General features: G+C 42.8%; 1 protein-coding gene across 14 annotated transcripts in view; it reads left to right on the forward strand.

Annotated features, from left to right (window-relative positions):
* Positions 1-15,120, forward strand: part of LOC137431427 (la-related protein 4) — a 149,186-nt gene that overhangs the window by 77,066 nt on the left and 57,000 nt on the right. For all 14 annotated transcript variants that reach the window (XM_068122733.2, XM_068122739.2, XM_078782015.1 and 11 more), the window contains exons 5-9: positions 3,398-3,485; positions 10,210-10,346; positions 11,386-11,489; positions 14,219-14,329; positions 14,545-14,598. In XM_068122733.2, coding sequence (XP_067978834.1) covers positions 3,398-3,485; positions 10,210-10,346; positions 11,386-11,489; positions 14,219-14,329; positions 14,545-14,598 — 494 coding nt within the window. The remainder of the gene's footprint in view (positions 1-3,397; positions 3,486-10,209; positions 10,347-11,385; positions 11,490-14,218; positions 14,330-14,544; positions 14,599-15,120) is intronic.

Here is a 15,120-nt window from a genome sequence, read left to right on the forward strand (position 1 = left end):
GTCAGGTTCACTATGTTAACAAATATAATTTCTTTCAAAATTTTGGGATTAGCAAACCTGTACATTTTTGGAATCTTCAGAGCATGAGAATCTGAAAATCAATGTTGGCATTTGCACAGACACCTGCATGGCCGCCATTTTGGATTTTGAAAATGGCCGCCATAAAATACATATTTTGCGCGATCTCGGCTTCTAGTCAACCTAGAGACTTATTTAAATATGCTAATCCTATGTTTTCTGGGTCAAGGAATCCAATAAAGGCCTCAAAATAGTGCTCAGGATTATAGAAAAGCAACAAACAAAGGTAATTGAAAACCATTGTCTTTATATTTGCTGATATAACTGTATTACATAATACATGATATTGCAAGTCCTTTGAAGTTATAGGTTGTTATAGGAAGTTATAGGTAGTATCAGATTGAACTATAAGTCCTATACACAGGATCTACGAGGTCTATACCGTTCAGGAATATGCTTTTACAGATCTTCATCACTGTCCTGAGTGTCATTTTCGCAAAGGTGTCTACGCAAATGTAAACATTAATTTTTGGATTCCTCATGCTCTGAATATTCCAAAATGTATAGTTTTGCTAATCTACCAAAATTTTGAACGAAAAAACATAGTGAACCTGACTATATTTTCTGCATCTCTCCTTGTTAACCCCCTTGCCCGCATTTCTTCTTCCACCATCTTTAGCCAAGTCTTTCTCGGTCTTCCCCGTCCGCTACTTCCTTCAACATTCATTTCATCACTCTTCTCAACCAGTCACTTTCATCCTTCCTCAACACATGACCAAACCATCTCAACCTGTTCCTCTTCACAGCATCAATCACAGGCTCTATTCCCATCATCTTTCGCAATTCATCATTTGTCTTCCTCTCTCTCAACGATACTCCGCACATCCACCGAACCATCCGCATTTCCACCCTTTCCAACTTTTCCAGCATGGGCAACAAGGACTGTCTGATATTTTTGGTGTTGAAAGCTTCGTTTGAGCAAAAGATGGAGATTTTAAAGGGTGAGGATTGATTATATCGGGAGAGATTGTGTCAGGTGTGTGTCAGAGCAGGTGGACACAAAAATGAATAGATAAGCAAGTTTAAAAAGCCAAGGGGAAGAGGAGAGAAAAATAGAGCAGGATAAATAGGACTCCAGCTCTATAATTATCTGTGCACATCAGAATGCAGTGTACTTCGCCGACTTTATGTCGGCTAAGTACACTGCTCCCCATCGTGTGTAGTTGTTCCGATTGTAGGCTGAGAACCATAACACATCTCCAAATGCTGACAAATGCAGCTGCCAGTCTCCTTCTCTTTCAGTTCTGATGAATTGGAGCAAGGTTGATACCATGTCCAATTGTCCATGTTCTGTCTCTAGTATGTAGAATGTAGATGTTGGTGAAAGCTGAGAGTCGAACTTCTTCAACAAACAAACTGGGGATGTCTTCTGTTTGTTGAATGATTGAAGAAGGTTGACTGAAGAAGTTTGTTGAATGATTGGTGTCTGTCTTGTACAGAATCTCCTCGCCCCATAAGACCGACGACACTACTTGGGTGATCTCTTCTGAGAAAGGTTTATACTGGGCAGCAGCACATTGCTGTACTTTTGGCCACATGATTCTGAAGAGTGCCTCATACGTCAGCTTGTGAGCTCGAATTGACCGGTTGTGTAACTTCGCTCCCATTATGTTGTCTGCATTCGTTTCACTAATGACAGAACTCTTTCCATACATCAGCCAGACCAGAATCTTCGAGGTGTTGTCCAATCACCCTCATGAAGTTGTGGGCTATGTGTAAGCCACCAAGCTTGATTACAATGTTCTTTAGCAGTTCTGCATTGGACAACTGCAGCTCTTTATGCAGTACAGCTGCTGGTCTAGAGTTAGTATTATATCATGTCTAGGGCATAATATATCTGAAATATTGATAGGCCTTTGAATGACCCATCCACATTGTATCATCCTTGTTAGCAGGAGCATCGATGAGTGGCATAAATGAGACAGATGTTAGCTGGTCTGGTTGGGAGCTCGTTGAATCACTGACAATCTGATTGAATCTGGTCCACGTGGGAACCCGTTGCTCCTCCGCTCATTGAAGCCCACACATAGTCCAGGCATAGTCTTTCGCCTCTGCATTGCTTTCTGAATTGGTACATTTGTTTTTGTACCACTGTTTGACCAACTCTATTCCCTGCAAGTAGTCATGATGGAGTATTTTAGTCCATGGGGGTGATTCTTGGATTACAAGGTGTTTTCATTGTAATACTGACCTCTACTGTCTTTTGACAGTTGCCATGGAAACTATCAATACTTGTTTGCTGATCGCCTTTCGATCATTAGACAATAAGCCTTATTATTAAAATAAAAGTGAATCCAAAGAACAGCATTTGGCAAAGATAACCTTTCCAGTTTTAACACATTTTGATGTAATTTTTTTCATATTTTAACTTTATATGCCATGACGTTTGACCTTGACCATTTTTTATTTTTTGCCTGAAGCCAGCTGATAAATGCCACCTGGAAACTATCAACTAGAACGGCACTCAGTAGAGAGCATACCTCCGCCTGGTTGGCCATATCACTCAATGGTGAAGAATCACTTTAAATATTCTACGAGCTGGATCCGGATCTGGATCTTCACCAAAATCGAATCGTTCCTCTTTATCATACACACAACCTGTCCAACACGTTTCGTGCAAATCCATCCATAACTTTTTGAGATATCCCGCAATGTATCGTTTTTGGCCCTATCTCCCAATGGTGAAAAATAACTTAAACAATTCTGGTAGCCGGATCCGAATCTGGATCTTCACCAAAATCAAATGATTTCGTCCTTGTGACATACGCTACATCTCTGCCAAATTTCGTCCGAATCCATCCACAACTTTTTGATATATTTTGTTCACAAACAAACAAACAGACAGGGGTGAAAACATAACCTCCATTCACCTTTGGTGGTGGAGGTAAACATTTGCATTGGTCATTTAGTCCTCCAAATAGCGTTTATGAATTATTAAACGATTTAAAAAGATTTTTGGAGGTGGTTAAAATGGTAACCAGATATTTCCCCAATTGGGCATTTTTAAAAACTGCCAACAGGCATTTTCTAAAAACTCAGGATGTGTGCTTTACAAAAATACTCGAGTCTCTAACGTGTGGTACTTCCTGGACCAATTTTTTCAGATATTCCCAATAGACTTTTTCTCACTCTTTCTCTTTCTTTTTCCTCTCCCTTTCACTCCCCTCATGTTCTTTTTATCTTTCTCCCTCCACATTGTTTTTGTTTCCCCCTCTCTCTACTCCCCAAACACTTTTTCTTTCTCAACTGTAGCACTCACTCATTTGCCACTCCCTCACCTTTTCGCAATCCCTTATTCTTCTCTTGTCTTGATGTGCAGATGATGATGAGTTTAATGAGACAGAGCGAATGAGTAAGGAGGAATTAAAAGAAGTTCTTCGCAAGCAGTTGGAGTATTACTTTTCTCGGTAAGGCCTCTGCTGTCAAGTGATGATGCACTTTGGTAACTTTCTTGATCAGCTTTTTTCATCGATGGTGATAATCCACCTGCCAGAGCACACAATGACCATGCACTCTTCTTGACCTGGTCTTTTAACCTTGTGTTTTATTAGTCCCCTACCGGTGTACACCGGAGGGGATTATAGGTTTGCACGCCGTCCCTCCGTCTGTCTGTCAGTCCGTCAGTCCATCACGCAAAAACAGTTTTCCGGACTTTTTTTCTAAACGCTTAAAGCTAATGATTTCAAACTTGGCACATGGTTTCCTCATGATAAGTTACAGATCGAGTTCGAACTTCACGACGTTTCAATCATTTTTGACAAAGTTATGGCACTTTGAACTTTGGGAATTTTGATAATTCTGATGATCCTTAACTCAGTGCCATTTTAAGTTTTAATTTCCTTTAAAAAAGATTTTCTCTGCAATAATTGGACTGATTGAGATCAAATTTTCACCGTAGGGGGGACTCGGTCTGTAGAATATTTTAATGGTAATTATGACGTCACAGGTCACGTGGTTCGGCCGCCATATTGTTTTTCGTGAAAACACGAAAACCCCCCTTTTCTCTGCAATGGCTGAACAGATCGAGGCCAAACTTTGCAGGCTGAATCGCATACCCATGACGAACAAAAACGTCAGCGAGCATGACGTCATGCGTCATGGTTTCAGTTATGACGTTTTAAAGCATGAACCTTTAAAACCGAGCCCCTCCCTCATTTTTGAACCAATCGAGGGGAAACTTCACAGATCTGTTCAGCATGTCAGTCTACTAAAATGTCCTTTTGGAATTTGCGATAAGGCACGTGGTTTGGCAGATATCGTTAATTAAACGAAAAAATTTTTTTTAAATGGATATCTCTTGTTTACTACTGTGTTCAAAAAGTATCCGACCTTTATTTTTCGTGCGTAAAAAAAAAGAAGCTAGGCAGGCGTTGATTGGTGCACGTACTGTATGTAGGCGATCCTAATGCACACATGTAGGCGATCCTAATGCACACGCGTGAATTTTTTCCCACCTGCAGAAGCTGTCATTCGACGGCAGACCGCCGATGAGTGAGGACATGTAAGTGAGCGCCGTCGGATTTTCGTTTTTGACAAAATGACGGAAAAACTTGAACAACGCTACTGCATCAAATTTTGTGTAAAGCTTGGCGATTCCCAAGTGGAAACGATCCGCAAGATTCAACACCGTTCATTCCATTATGAAGGAGGATTTGGGCTTCAGGAGAATCTCAGCGAAGTTCGTACCAAAGCTGCTAACGATTGAGCAGAAGCAACTCCGTTTGGAGATCGCACAGGACATGCTGGAGACTGTGAACAGCGATCCCAGCTTCCTCAACACAGTGATCACTGGCGTTGAGTCCTGGGTTTATGGGTACGACCCAGAAACCAAGTTGCAGTCATCACAATGGAAGCATCCAACATCCCCGAGGCCAAAAAACACAAAATTTGATGCAGTAGCGTTGTTCAAGTTTTTCCGTCATTTTGTCAAAAACGAAAATCCGACGGCGCTCACTTACATGTCCTCACTCATCGGTGGTCTGCCGTCGAATGACAGCTTCTGCAGGTGGGAAAAAATTCACGCGTGTGCATTAGGATCGCCTACATACGTGCACCAATCAACGCCTCCCTAGCTTCTTTTTTTTTACGCACGAAAAATAAAGGTCGGATACTTTTTGAACACACTACGTATTCTAGAGTTCTCCTCAAGCCGCACCGCGCGCCCTCAGCCTCGTCTGCGAACGTCAAAAACACGACACAGCGCGCGCTTTCGGGAGGGGCGGAGCCAAGCTGAGCAACATATATATATATATATATATATATATATATATATATATATATATATATATATATATATATATATATATATATATATATACACACACCGATCATTGATCGTGAACCGGAAAATATAATATATTACAGATATTTAGCGACTCGAAAGGTTCTTTATCAACAACTTATTTTCTCGTACTTCTGCTGACCTGTCTGCAATGTGTATAAATCGAAGTCCCGAGTGCGAATCACAGGTGAGCCCGTCCTGAGGTAATTAGCGATTGGGAACGATTCAGAACCTGTGGGTAAATAACCTTTGGTAATTTCCCCAACGGTTTTCCGGACGACAGACTGCCGGTAGGGGACATGTATTGCAGCGCAATACTCAGAATGCTTGTTTTTATATGTATGTATATATCTATATATATCTATATATATATATATATATATATATATATATATATATATATATATATATATATATATATATATATATATATATATATATTTACAGGATATAAGGCTCATGAAGGAGCTATCGCATGCAGACTGTGACATTAGATAACTTCAGCCAAATATAGTGGTGATCTTGGGGGGGAGTTGTAACGGCATCATTTTGCCTGTCACGTTTAAATATGTAAATATGCTTGAGCCTGGATTGATCGAGGTTTTTTTTTTCCGTACCGGGTGCAACCAGGAGTGAGGAGGAGGTTTGGTTGGTCATGCTTTGAATATAGGATCGACTCTGATTCGGAACGCCTCGGACGTCTTTTCCTTCCATGCTAAATTGGTGACCCCGACCTGATACAAATGGACGGACAAGGCGTTACAAATGATCAACCATTTGCTGGGAACAACCAAGGAGCCTCACCTATCCCGGTCGCCCAACCAGCTTCATTTGTGGCAACGGTTTCGTCAAAGCTGCCACCATTCTGGCCTAATTACATGCAGTTGTGGTTTACACAAGTTGAAGTGCAATTCGACACCCGGAACATCACTGCCGAGTTGACGTGGTTCAAATACTTTGTTGGATCCTTGTCACCAGAATATGCTACATAGGCGAGAAATATATTTTACTACAACCTCCAACAAACAACCCATACACGACTTTGAGGGCTGCGCTTATGAAGCGCACAACACAATTTGAGTATCGCAGCTTTCAACAACTTCTTACAATCGAAGATGTAGGAGATTAAAGACCCACACAACTACAGCATTGTATGCAGCAGCTTCTTTGTGACCACCATGTCACCTTCGATCAGTCGCTGCTTCGTGAGTTGATTTTGCAACGTTTACCACCACACATCCGCATGATACTTCCAGCTAATGCAGAGCTGGCACTACCCACTGCTGCGGATCTGTCTGTTCATTATTGATACCGTTACACCGACCGTGGCCAATGTGACACGTCCACCACAGCATGTTGCACAGCGACAATCTGAAATGGCGGACCTTAAGAAGCTCATCCTGGAGCTCCATGTTGTGCAACGCCAGTCAAGCCAGTCTTTGTGTACACCTTGTCAGAACAGAGAAATGCAATACATCGAGCTACTGTTCACCTTCTGTGAACACTCTAGATAGGTGTTGATACCACGTGACCTTCAGTGCTAATGCTTGTCGGTGTAGAACCCGTAGTAGATGTAGATACATCGTACGACTGGCAAAACGTGATGTACGTAGATGGTAGTGTAGTGTAGTGCTAGTGCTCATCCCGCTGCAGGGCAAAACCACAAGGATGTGGACACAACTAATGACGACGAGTTCACCTGGGCCATTACGTCTGTCACCTTATTTTCCTCGTGGATCGTAATAGCAGAATTCGTTTTCTTGTGGATACAGGGGCAGGGGTGAGCATAGTGTAGTTGTCTGCTGATGAATGGGAAAAAATCGACAGGAACATTCATTACATGCTGCGAACAGTGTTATCACTACTTTTGGAGAACGTCTCCTCAAGCTTCATTTGGGTTTACATTGCTCATTTATTTTTACTATTGTACAAATAATCTATCCTGGGTGCGGATTTTTTTGCATCATTTCGATTTATTCGTTAACGTCAAACATCGCCGTCTGGTGGATGCCGCGAGACAACTCTTGTGTTCTCGTGTTCTTGGCAAAGCATCCACCGTTTCGTTGCTGAATATAACATGCCTTCCATTCATGCCCATGTGACCTTTTCACGAAGTACTTTCTGACTTCCCGTCCATAACGCGCCCATTGGCGACTACCCAGCCCTTCAAACGCCAGATCACGCATCACATAGAGACCATGGGACCCCTGTTTTGGCGTGTGCTCACCAACCGGCACCCGAGGAACTATGTATCGCCCACCAGGAGTTTGACTATGCTGCAACGGGGGATCATCAGACCATTGTCCAGCAGTTGGGCTTCACCGCTACACATGGCGCCTGACTCCATAGTGCTACTATCTTCTCCAGCGTCAACCTCGTTCATGTGTACCATCGAATTCTGTAAATCCTGATGATGACATCCCAAAGACAGCAATTATCACCCTTTTCGCCCTGTTCGATCGAAATCCTTTGGATGCTGTTTGGATTGCGCAATGCTGCCCAAACTTTTTCAACGTTTTATTGATCAGGCGCTTCAGGGATTGCACTTCTGCTATGTGTTTAAGAAGATATTCTAATCACCAGCACAACCACAGAAGAACATCAGGAACACCTACATCTCCTCTTTATCCATTTGAATGACTTTGGCATCATCTTCAATCCCACAGTGCATGTTTTGCATTCCGAAGTTCAATTTCCTCGGCCGGCCACTGTGTTAACTAACCTCTTGGGCGTCCGTCCGCTAGAGGTGCAGATTAAGCAGGATTTCCCATTACCTTCATCTCAACACAAACTGCGAGAGTTTTTGGGCCTCATCAGCTTTTACCATCGATTTATTCCAAACACAGCTACAACACTGCAGCCGCTGAACAAGTTACAAATGGTAAGCACCCTGAAGTGTTCCGATCAGCGGAGCCAACCTTCCCAGCCTTCCACACTGTCAAACACACACTGGCCAATACTTCACTTCTGATTCATCCAAAGTCAGAGGCACCAACATGCTTGATGGTAGTTTCATCTGAGGTCGCGGTGGGTGTGGACCATCACCAGTTCATTGATGCCAACTGGGGTCCATTGGCCTTTTTCTCTAAAACGCTCAAATCACCAGAGCGCAAGTACAGCGGCTTTGATCGGGAATTACTTGCTGTATACCTCGCCATCAAGCACTTCCGTCACTTCTTGGAGGCCAGACAATTCATTCGAAATGCACAAAAAGCACAGCCTCGATTGCTGCCATACAACACGGTCGCTTCAGAGAAAGAGAAGAAAGAAAACACCGAGGCAGTGTTCAACATATTTATTATCTTGACATATTACCTTTCCTTCACATATTATTGCATATTATCTTTGCATATTCCTCTCCCTATACCGTAATTGGCTAACCCCCGCTCTAGCATGGAAAATGGCCTTAAAATGCCTGTTGTTGTTGTTTGTATTCCTCTCCCTATACGTGTCTGTCTTGTCACTTGGGTTGTTCCGTTCCCCACGTCCCGTCCACGTCTTCTCCCCGTATCTCTTTTCTATTATTAAAAAGAAGTCCTTATAAAGGTAAGATCCGTTTACCATCTTTCACCTCGCGTGCATTCCGCCGCCAAATTCGGCTCAATTGGGAATTAGGAAATCTTAAGGTGAATCCGAGTGCATGGTAATTCGTATTCGAGCGCAGTTTAGCTGTCCGGCTGTTACACGACCTTTCAACTCTTTGTGGGATCAAAGATCCCAGATCCCAGCACTCAGGCATACATATCATGTTTACAAGCCTCCCTCCGACACGACAGTACTTAACTCGACTAAATACTTGGTACGCCATCCTGGAGGTGGGGGATCTCTGGGTCACTTCTGGGAGATCGATCGGCTGTCTCCTTGCTGTGGGCTTGTTCAAGAGAACTGTCCGAGGTTATACTACTACAACAACAATAACACCAACAACTAAATACTTGCCATGTAACATAATTGAAGTAATCGTGAAACCAATGCAGCACAAGATTGTCCCCTTGTCTTCCTATCCAAAAATGGCTGTGGAGTTGGTTACTTCTTCTTGCTTGTTTGTTGCTTGCAAAATCAGATTTATCAAGTATATTGGTCGGTTGCGTTTGTTATTCTGTCTGTTTGTCACTCGCCTACAGGTCACAATTCTAAACCGATTGTTATTAAACTTCACCAAGTGGTAGAGGTCGTCACAATTGAGAAGCCTATTGATTTTGAGGACATCTGAAGGTCAAAATTCTAAAATCGCTATTTTTCTTTCAATTGACTTGAAAATTTAACAGCTTTTGCATTGTACCTCACTGAATTGGGAAACAAACTATTTTTGATGTCTAAGGTCAAAGGTCAACTCTAGGTCAAACTTCTAAAATCGTCACTTTTCAACCTATTGACCTGAGTTTTTATTAAGATCATCAATTTTAATCTTGATGAAATGGACAATTTGCTGGATCAATGGCTGGTGTTGGGCTAGCGGCTAGGGTGCCGGCTTAGGATCCAAGGATCCTGGGTTCGAATCCCGGTCGATCGCTGAATTAACGCCAGGGAGGTTGACTCAGCCTGTCATCCTTCCGAGGTCGGCTAATTGAGTACCAGTTCACTGGTAATTCCCTGTTTGTCGTTAAAGGCGGCAAAAAGGGTTGGCGTCAGGAAGGGCATCCGGCCGTAAAACATTGCTTCAAATAGGGGACCGAAAAACAACAACAACCACGGTTCCCGAAAAAGGCCAACCCCCGCTTTGCGGGGAAAAATGGCCTCTAAAGGTGGTTATATAATGGCAACCTTTTGTGGGGGGAAGAGGGATTAGACTTTGCAAGTATCGTGCTCTGCATGATGTTTTCTTGTTTTTTGTTTGCTTTTCCTTGCAGTGAAAACCTGTCCAATGACCTCTACTTGGTCTCACAAATGGACAGCGACCAATACGTTCCAATCTGGACCATTGCCAACTTCAACCAGGTCAAGAAACTCACTGCTGATAAGGACCTCATAGTGGAGGTGTTGAGATGTGAGTTTTCACCTCTTCAGTATGTGCTCTCCGTTTTATCATCGTCCAACAATTGAGCAGCCCAAGATATTTACTATCAGATGTGGACACTGCTGTTTTAATCTCTTGTTCTCAAGTCGCTAATCATACCTTCTTTCTGGTCTTTTCCTGTTCCTTTTTATTGAATAAATAAATATAATCTTTCCTCACCAATGCCAAGATGTGACGGCACCTAGATAAATGTCAGGATTATAAGCTAAACCTAAGTTGCCATTTAATCGTGCATTTTAGTTACATTCGTTAAAATTCATTTTTGATGTGAAAGGTTCACAAAACACAGTTGTTGTTCTTTTGTCCCCTGTCGCACTGCGGAGCGAAAGGGGGACAATGGTTTTCCCATCCGTCCATGCGTCCATCCATGCGTGCGTGCGTAAGCGAAGGACCGAATTGTAATTTGGTGTGTGGGTGCAACCCACGTCAAAATCCAAGATGGCCGCCACCATGTATGTCTGAACCTTGTGAGTGGAATATCTTGAAAAATAAGCGAAGTACCAAGTTATAATCTGGTGTGTGGGTGTATCTAGGCATAAGGAAGAACGCTATTGAAAATTGGGTCGCCACGTCAAAATCCAAGATGGCCGCCGCCATGTATATGTCTGAACCTTGTGAGCGAAATATCTTTTAAAATAAACGAACTACTAACTTCTAATCTGGTGTGTGGGTGTATCTATGCATAAGGGAGAACGCTATTGAAAATTGGGTCGCCACGTCAAAATCCAAGATGGCCGCCTTGCGTCTTCCACTTTGTCAACTCATCACTTCACCGACGGGGACCTAGGCGTAATGCTTGTCACATCTGAATTTACTTTCTCTTTGTAGTATCTGTATCCTTGGATTTAACTGTCTCGTTTTTCTGTAGATTGATTACAAACTTAATGTTTTATCTCTGCTTTTATGGTAGAGTTGTTTATGGTTGTGGTAGAACCATAAACATTTGAAGCAACAATTCTATTCATCATTTTGAAGCAACAATTTTGATGTGCCTCTTGTATTTGCACAGCTTCTGCTGTGGTACAGGTAGATGAGAAAGGAGAGAAGGTCAGACCTAACTACAAACGCTGTGTGGTTATTCTTCGTGAGATCCCTGAAACGACACCCATTGAGGTGCATAGTCATTGTCCTGTTGTCATTCCTTCATTGTTTGAAATAAAGTGGATTATTCATATGCTTGGCACTAAATCCCCCCCAAGCCCATTAGTCCAGTCAAAATGTGAATGGACCCGCCACTAATTGCAAGAGAAACGAAGTAATACTTTTCTGAGACCTTGATGTCTACTAAATATCTGCCCAAAATTATACTTAAATATATTGAGTGGAACATGGTTTTTCAGGTCCTTTCCGATTTGGGAACTTTTCGGACTACCGCAATGTTTGGAAATTAATTATACTAGGGCGTGCCCGCACGTACGTGCTTGCCCGTACGTGCGTGCAAAAAAACATGCGTGCAAACAACAACAACAAAAAAAAACTTTGAAACCACGTGGCAGTACCGACCACAGAACCCCCCCCTCTATTTACATGAAATGGTTTGGTCCATTCGCAAACCCCCCCCCCCTCTATTTACATGAAATGGTTTGGTCCATTCGCAAAGCCAAAGCGAACGGCTTGCGAGTACGGTGACCATACCTTGGGAACCACTTGTCCGATTAATTTCAAACCTTGAAAAGGCACATCCTCGGGTCCCCAGCAATATACCTGGCAAGTTTCAAGTATATAGGACCGGTAGTTGTCGAGAAACAGCGGTCGCATACAGACACACAGAGATTACTGGAATTATAGATAGATGACAATATCACTCTTAATAATACACCAAATCAACTCTAAATTATTTATTTAACCATGTTTGAATACACTACCACAACTATTTGTACCCAATGTCCTTCTGTCCGTTCACAATATTTAACACGTCACTTCGTCTCTTCCATGGTCACTATCATCAGCATCCTCGAAAACGTCCACTGATTCGTCTGCATTTGCACAAATACCTCTGCACTCCCTACATGCAAATGTGCAAGGCAGCCCAAGTTTCCGACAACCACAACGTTTATCACTGCAACCACCCTTGCAAGAACACCTAACCAGCTTTAGGAGATAGTCTGGTGCTGCAGCGAGGTCAGAATGCATAGGGATCATCCTGGTGTCCATGATCCTCCATCCCCAGTCAAGCGGGTTGAGTTTGTGTCCTTTCCACTCCTGAACCTGTTGGAATACCCGTAGGCTGTGATATTTTGAAGCTGAGCTCGTGGGCGGAAGTACCCGTGGGTGCAACGATGTTTTGTTTGTTGTCACCTTAGCATGAAATTTTGCTACCCTCAATTCGTTCAAATTGTCTGATGGTTTGCCTCCGTACACACAAACCATTGCTCTGTCTCCTGCAGAAATGACCTCATCCTGTGTTGACTCTTTATTGCCGAAAATTAGGGCCTCTTGCTGGAACATTTCATTGTCCTTGAACAGTTTGAGTCCAGTGCCTTTGCCGATCCCAAAGACCCTTGATGTCGTGTCGCATCCCAGGTACGCATGGATGAAGAGAATGTTTTCACAGACAGTATCACCCAGAGCCTCTCTGACTTTGCCAATGTCCAAGTATTGTCTTGGATTCAATGAACCCTTTTTCGGCTCCGACATTAAGTAGAGAGTGTGCGCAGTATTCTTGCGAAAATAGTAGCACAGTAGTATCAACAAGTCAGTGTCTTCGCCAACAAGAACAGTGTTGGATTTTGAAGAGCTACAAACTGCAGTTGTTGCTATGAGTAGGTCTGCATCCCCACTCGCATGAAGCACTTCACAATGAGATTCTTCCAGTTTCTTACCAAGAATGTCTATGAATTGTTGCTTGTTCTCCTTGTTCCGAAGAAACTCTTCCTTCTTGACAGAAAGCGTCATGGTTTGAGAAAAAGATACCTTCACTGATGGTCGCTCACCCCTTTTCTGATGGGCACAGTCTTTCGTTGAGCGACCTTCACGATAGCCATCAAACACGACGATAGCATGCCCGTAATGCCTACTAACATATTTCAGGTAGCGGTCAAGAATATCCTTGTACTGTTCACCTGACTGCCACGGTATGCGCTGCAATAGGGCACCGCCATCGAGTACGTATTGTATATCGGACGGTTGTGCAGTATCGGCAGGTGCCAAGGATTTGATTGCTGAGGCTAACACTGGCTTATTGGCGGACAGCAAGGCATATTTGGTCTCGAACAAAGATGGAGGATATGTGCATAACTCACAAAGGAGTGCTTTGGATAAGTCTCCTACTTCAGTGCCAGCGATCACAAGTCTCTGGAAGAGTAACTGAGGGTCGATATTGATGTCTCCGTCTGGTGTCTTCATTGCAGACTCTGAGTCCATAGTTATGGCTTGACCCTTCTTCTTGAAGCTGTATTCAAGCACACGTTTACCACTCATCTGGCCCAAGAGCCTTTCTCCCACAGTTTTCGCCTCATCAACATTCACCGTTGTCTGGGCAACTATACCAGTGAAAATGTTGTGAAGAGTTGTTTAACTGTCCTCAGCACACTGATCAAATCTCTCACTGCAAGCGTCACTCCACCTCTCGTTCACGGCTCTCGTTCAATCTGAAAATAAAGTATGATCCACTCATAATTATAATTGAGTATAATTTTATGTATTTGTTCAGAGGATCGACAGGTTTCAGAAAAATATCTTTTTTTTTCTCTTGCAATTAGTGGTGGGTTAGGGGTAAAAGTTCGCTAGAATGACTGGACTACATGCCCCCAAGCTTCACACAAATGCCAAGGTCATTGCAGGCCACTGGCTGGTGTGATGTCTTTTCGGCTCGTAACTGCAGGTGGTCTGTGCATATGTAGGATGTGCAGGCGCTGTTTGAGGGTGAGGCCTGCCCTCGCTTTGTCAGTTGCGAATTTGCACACAACAGCAGCTGGTATGTGACATTTGAGTCTGACATCGACGCACAGCAGGTAAGCAAAGAACCATTCACACACACGCACAAGCACATATGTGTGCACAAACGTCTCCACTACCATCGTTGTTGTTTAAATTTGCTCACTTTCCTTCAACCACCCCCCTCCACAGTTGTATTTTTGTCATACAAAGACCATTTTTATGATTATCTGTACTGGTGTGTTGTTGCTTCTTCATCACAATTGATGTTTAACTCGTATAATTGCTTCAGGCTTTTCAATATCTTAGGGAAGAAGTGAAGACCTTTTTGGGAAAACCCATCATGGTAAGTGGCTAATTGTGTTCTGTTTTATTTTCTGGCATATTTGAATGTTGTGGTGCAGACACTTTCAGGGCATTAGTTGCTTTTTGTGTGGGATATGATTTCTGTGGAATGTGTCAATTCTGTTGAACTCTTGGTTAGGTAGTACAGCTTGGTAAGTCCCATGTTTATAGCTTGTCTGTCCTTGCTGTTGTGTTAGCAAGGTTATGTACAGTTTGTCAAAAAAAAACAAAAAAAAAAACTTTTCACAGCTCTGGCATTTAAGCCTCCCTCGATGCCTATAGGATAAGAGGAGGCTTGGCTTATAGCTGTTGTAGGGTTTGTTTCTACAATTGGTGCCCCAATTTTAATGGTACCTCAGAGTTTATTGGATCCCAAGGAGTACTAAACCAGCATTTAGGTTTTTTTCTCTTCTTCCCTCACAGCCAATTTCCGAGCTGTATCTCGGAGCCGGCTTGGCCTTTCCGAATGAAATTTTGCATCAATAATGTGTAAATATAAATGTATGCGGGGTTGACAATTTTT

This window comes from Myxine glutinosa, chromosome 7 (assembly GCF_964187855.1).
Source record: "Myxine glutinosa chromosome 7, kmMyxGlut1.1, whole genome shotgun sequence".
NCBI classification, from domain to species: Eukaryota; Metazoa; Chordata; class Myxini; order Myxiniformes; family Myxinidae; genus Myxine; species Myxine glutinosa.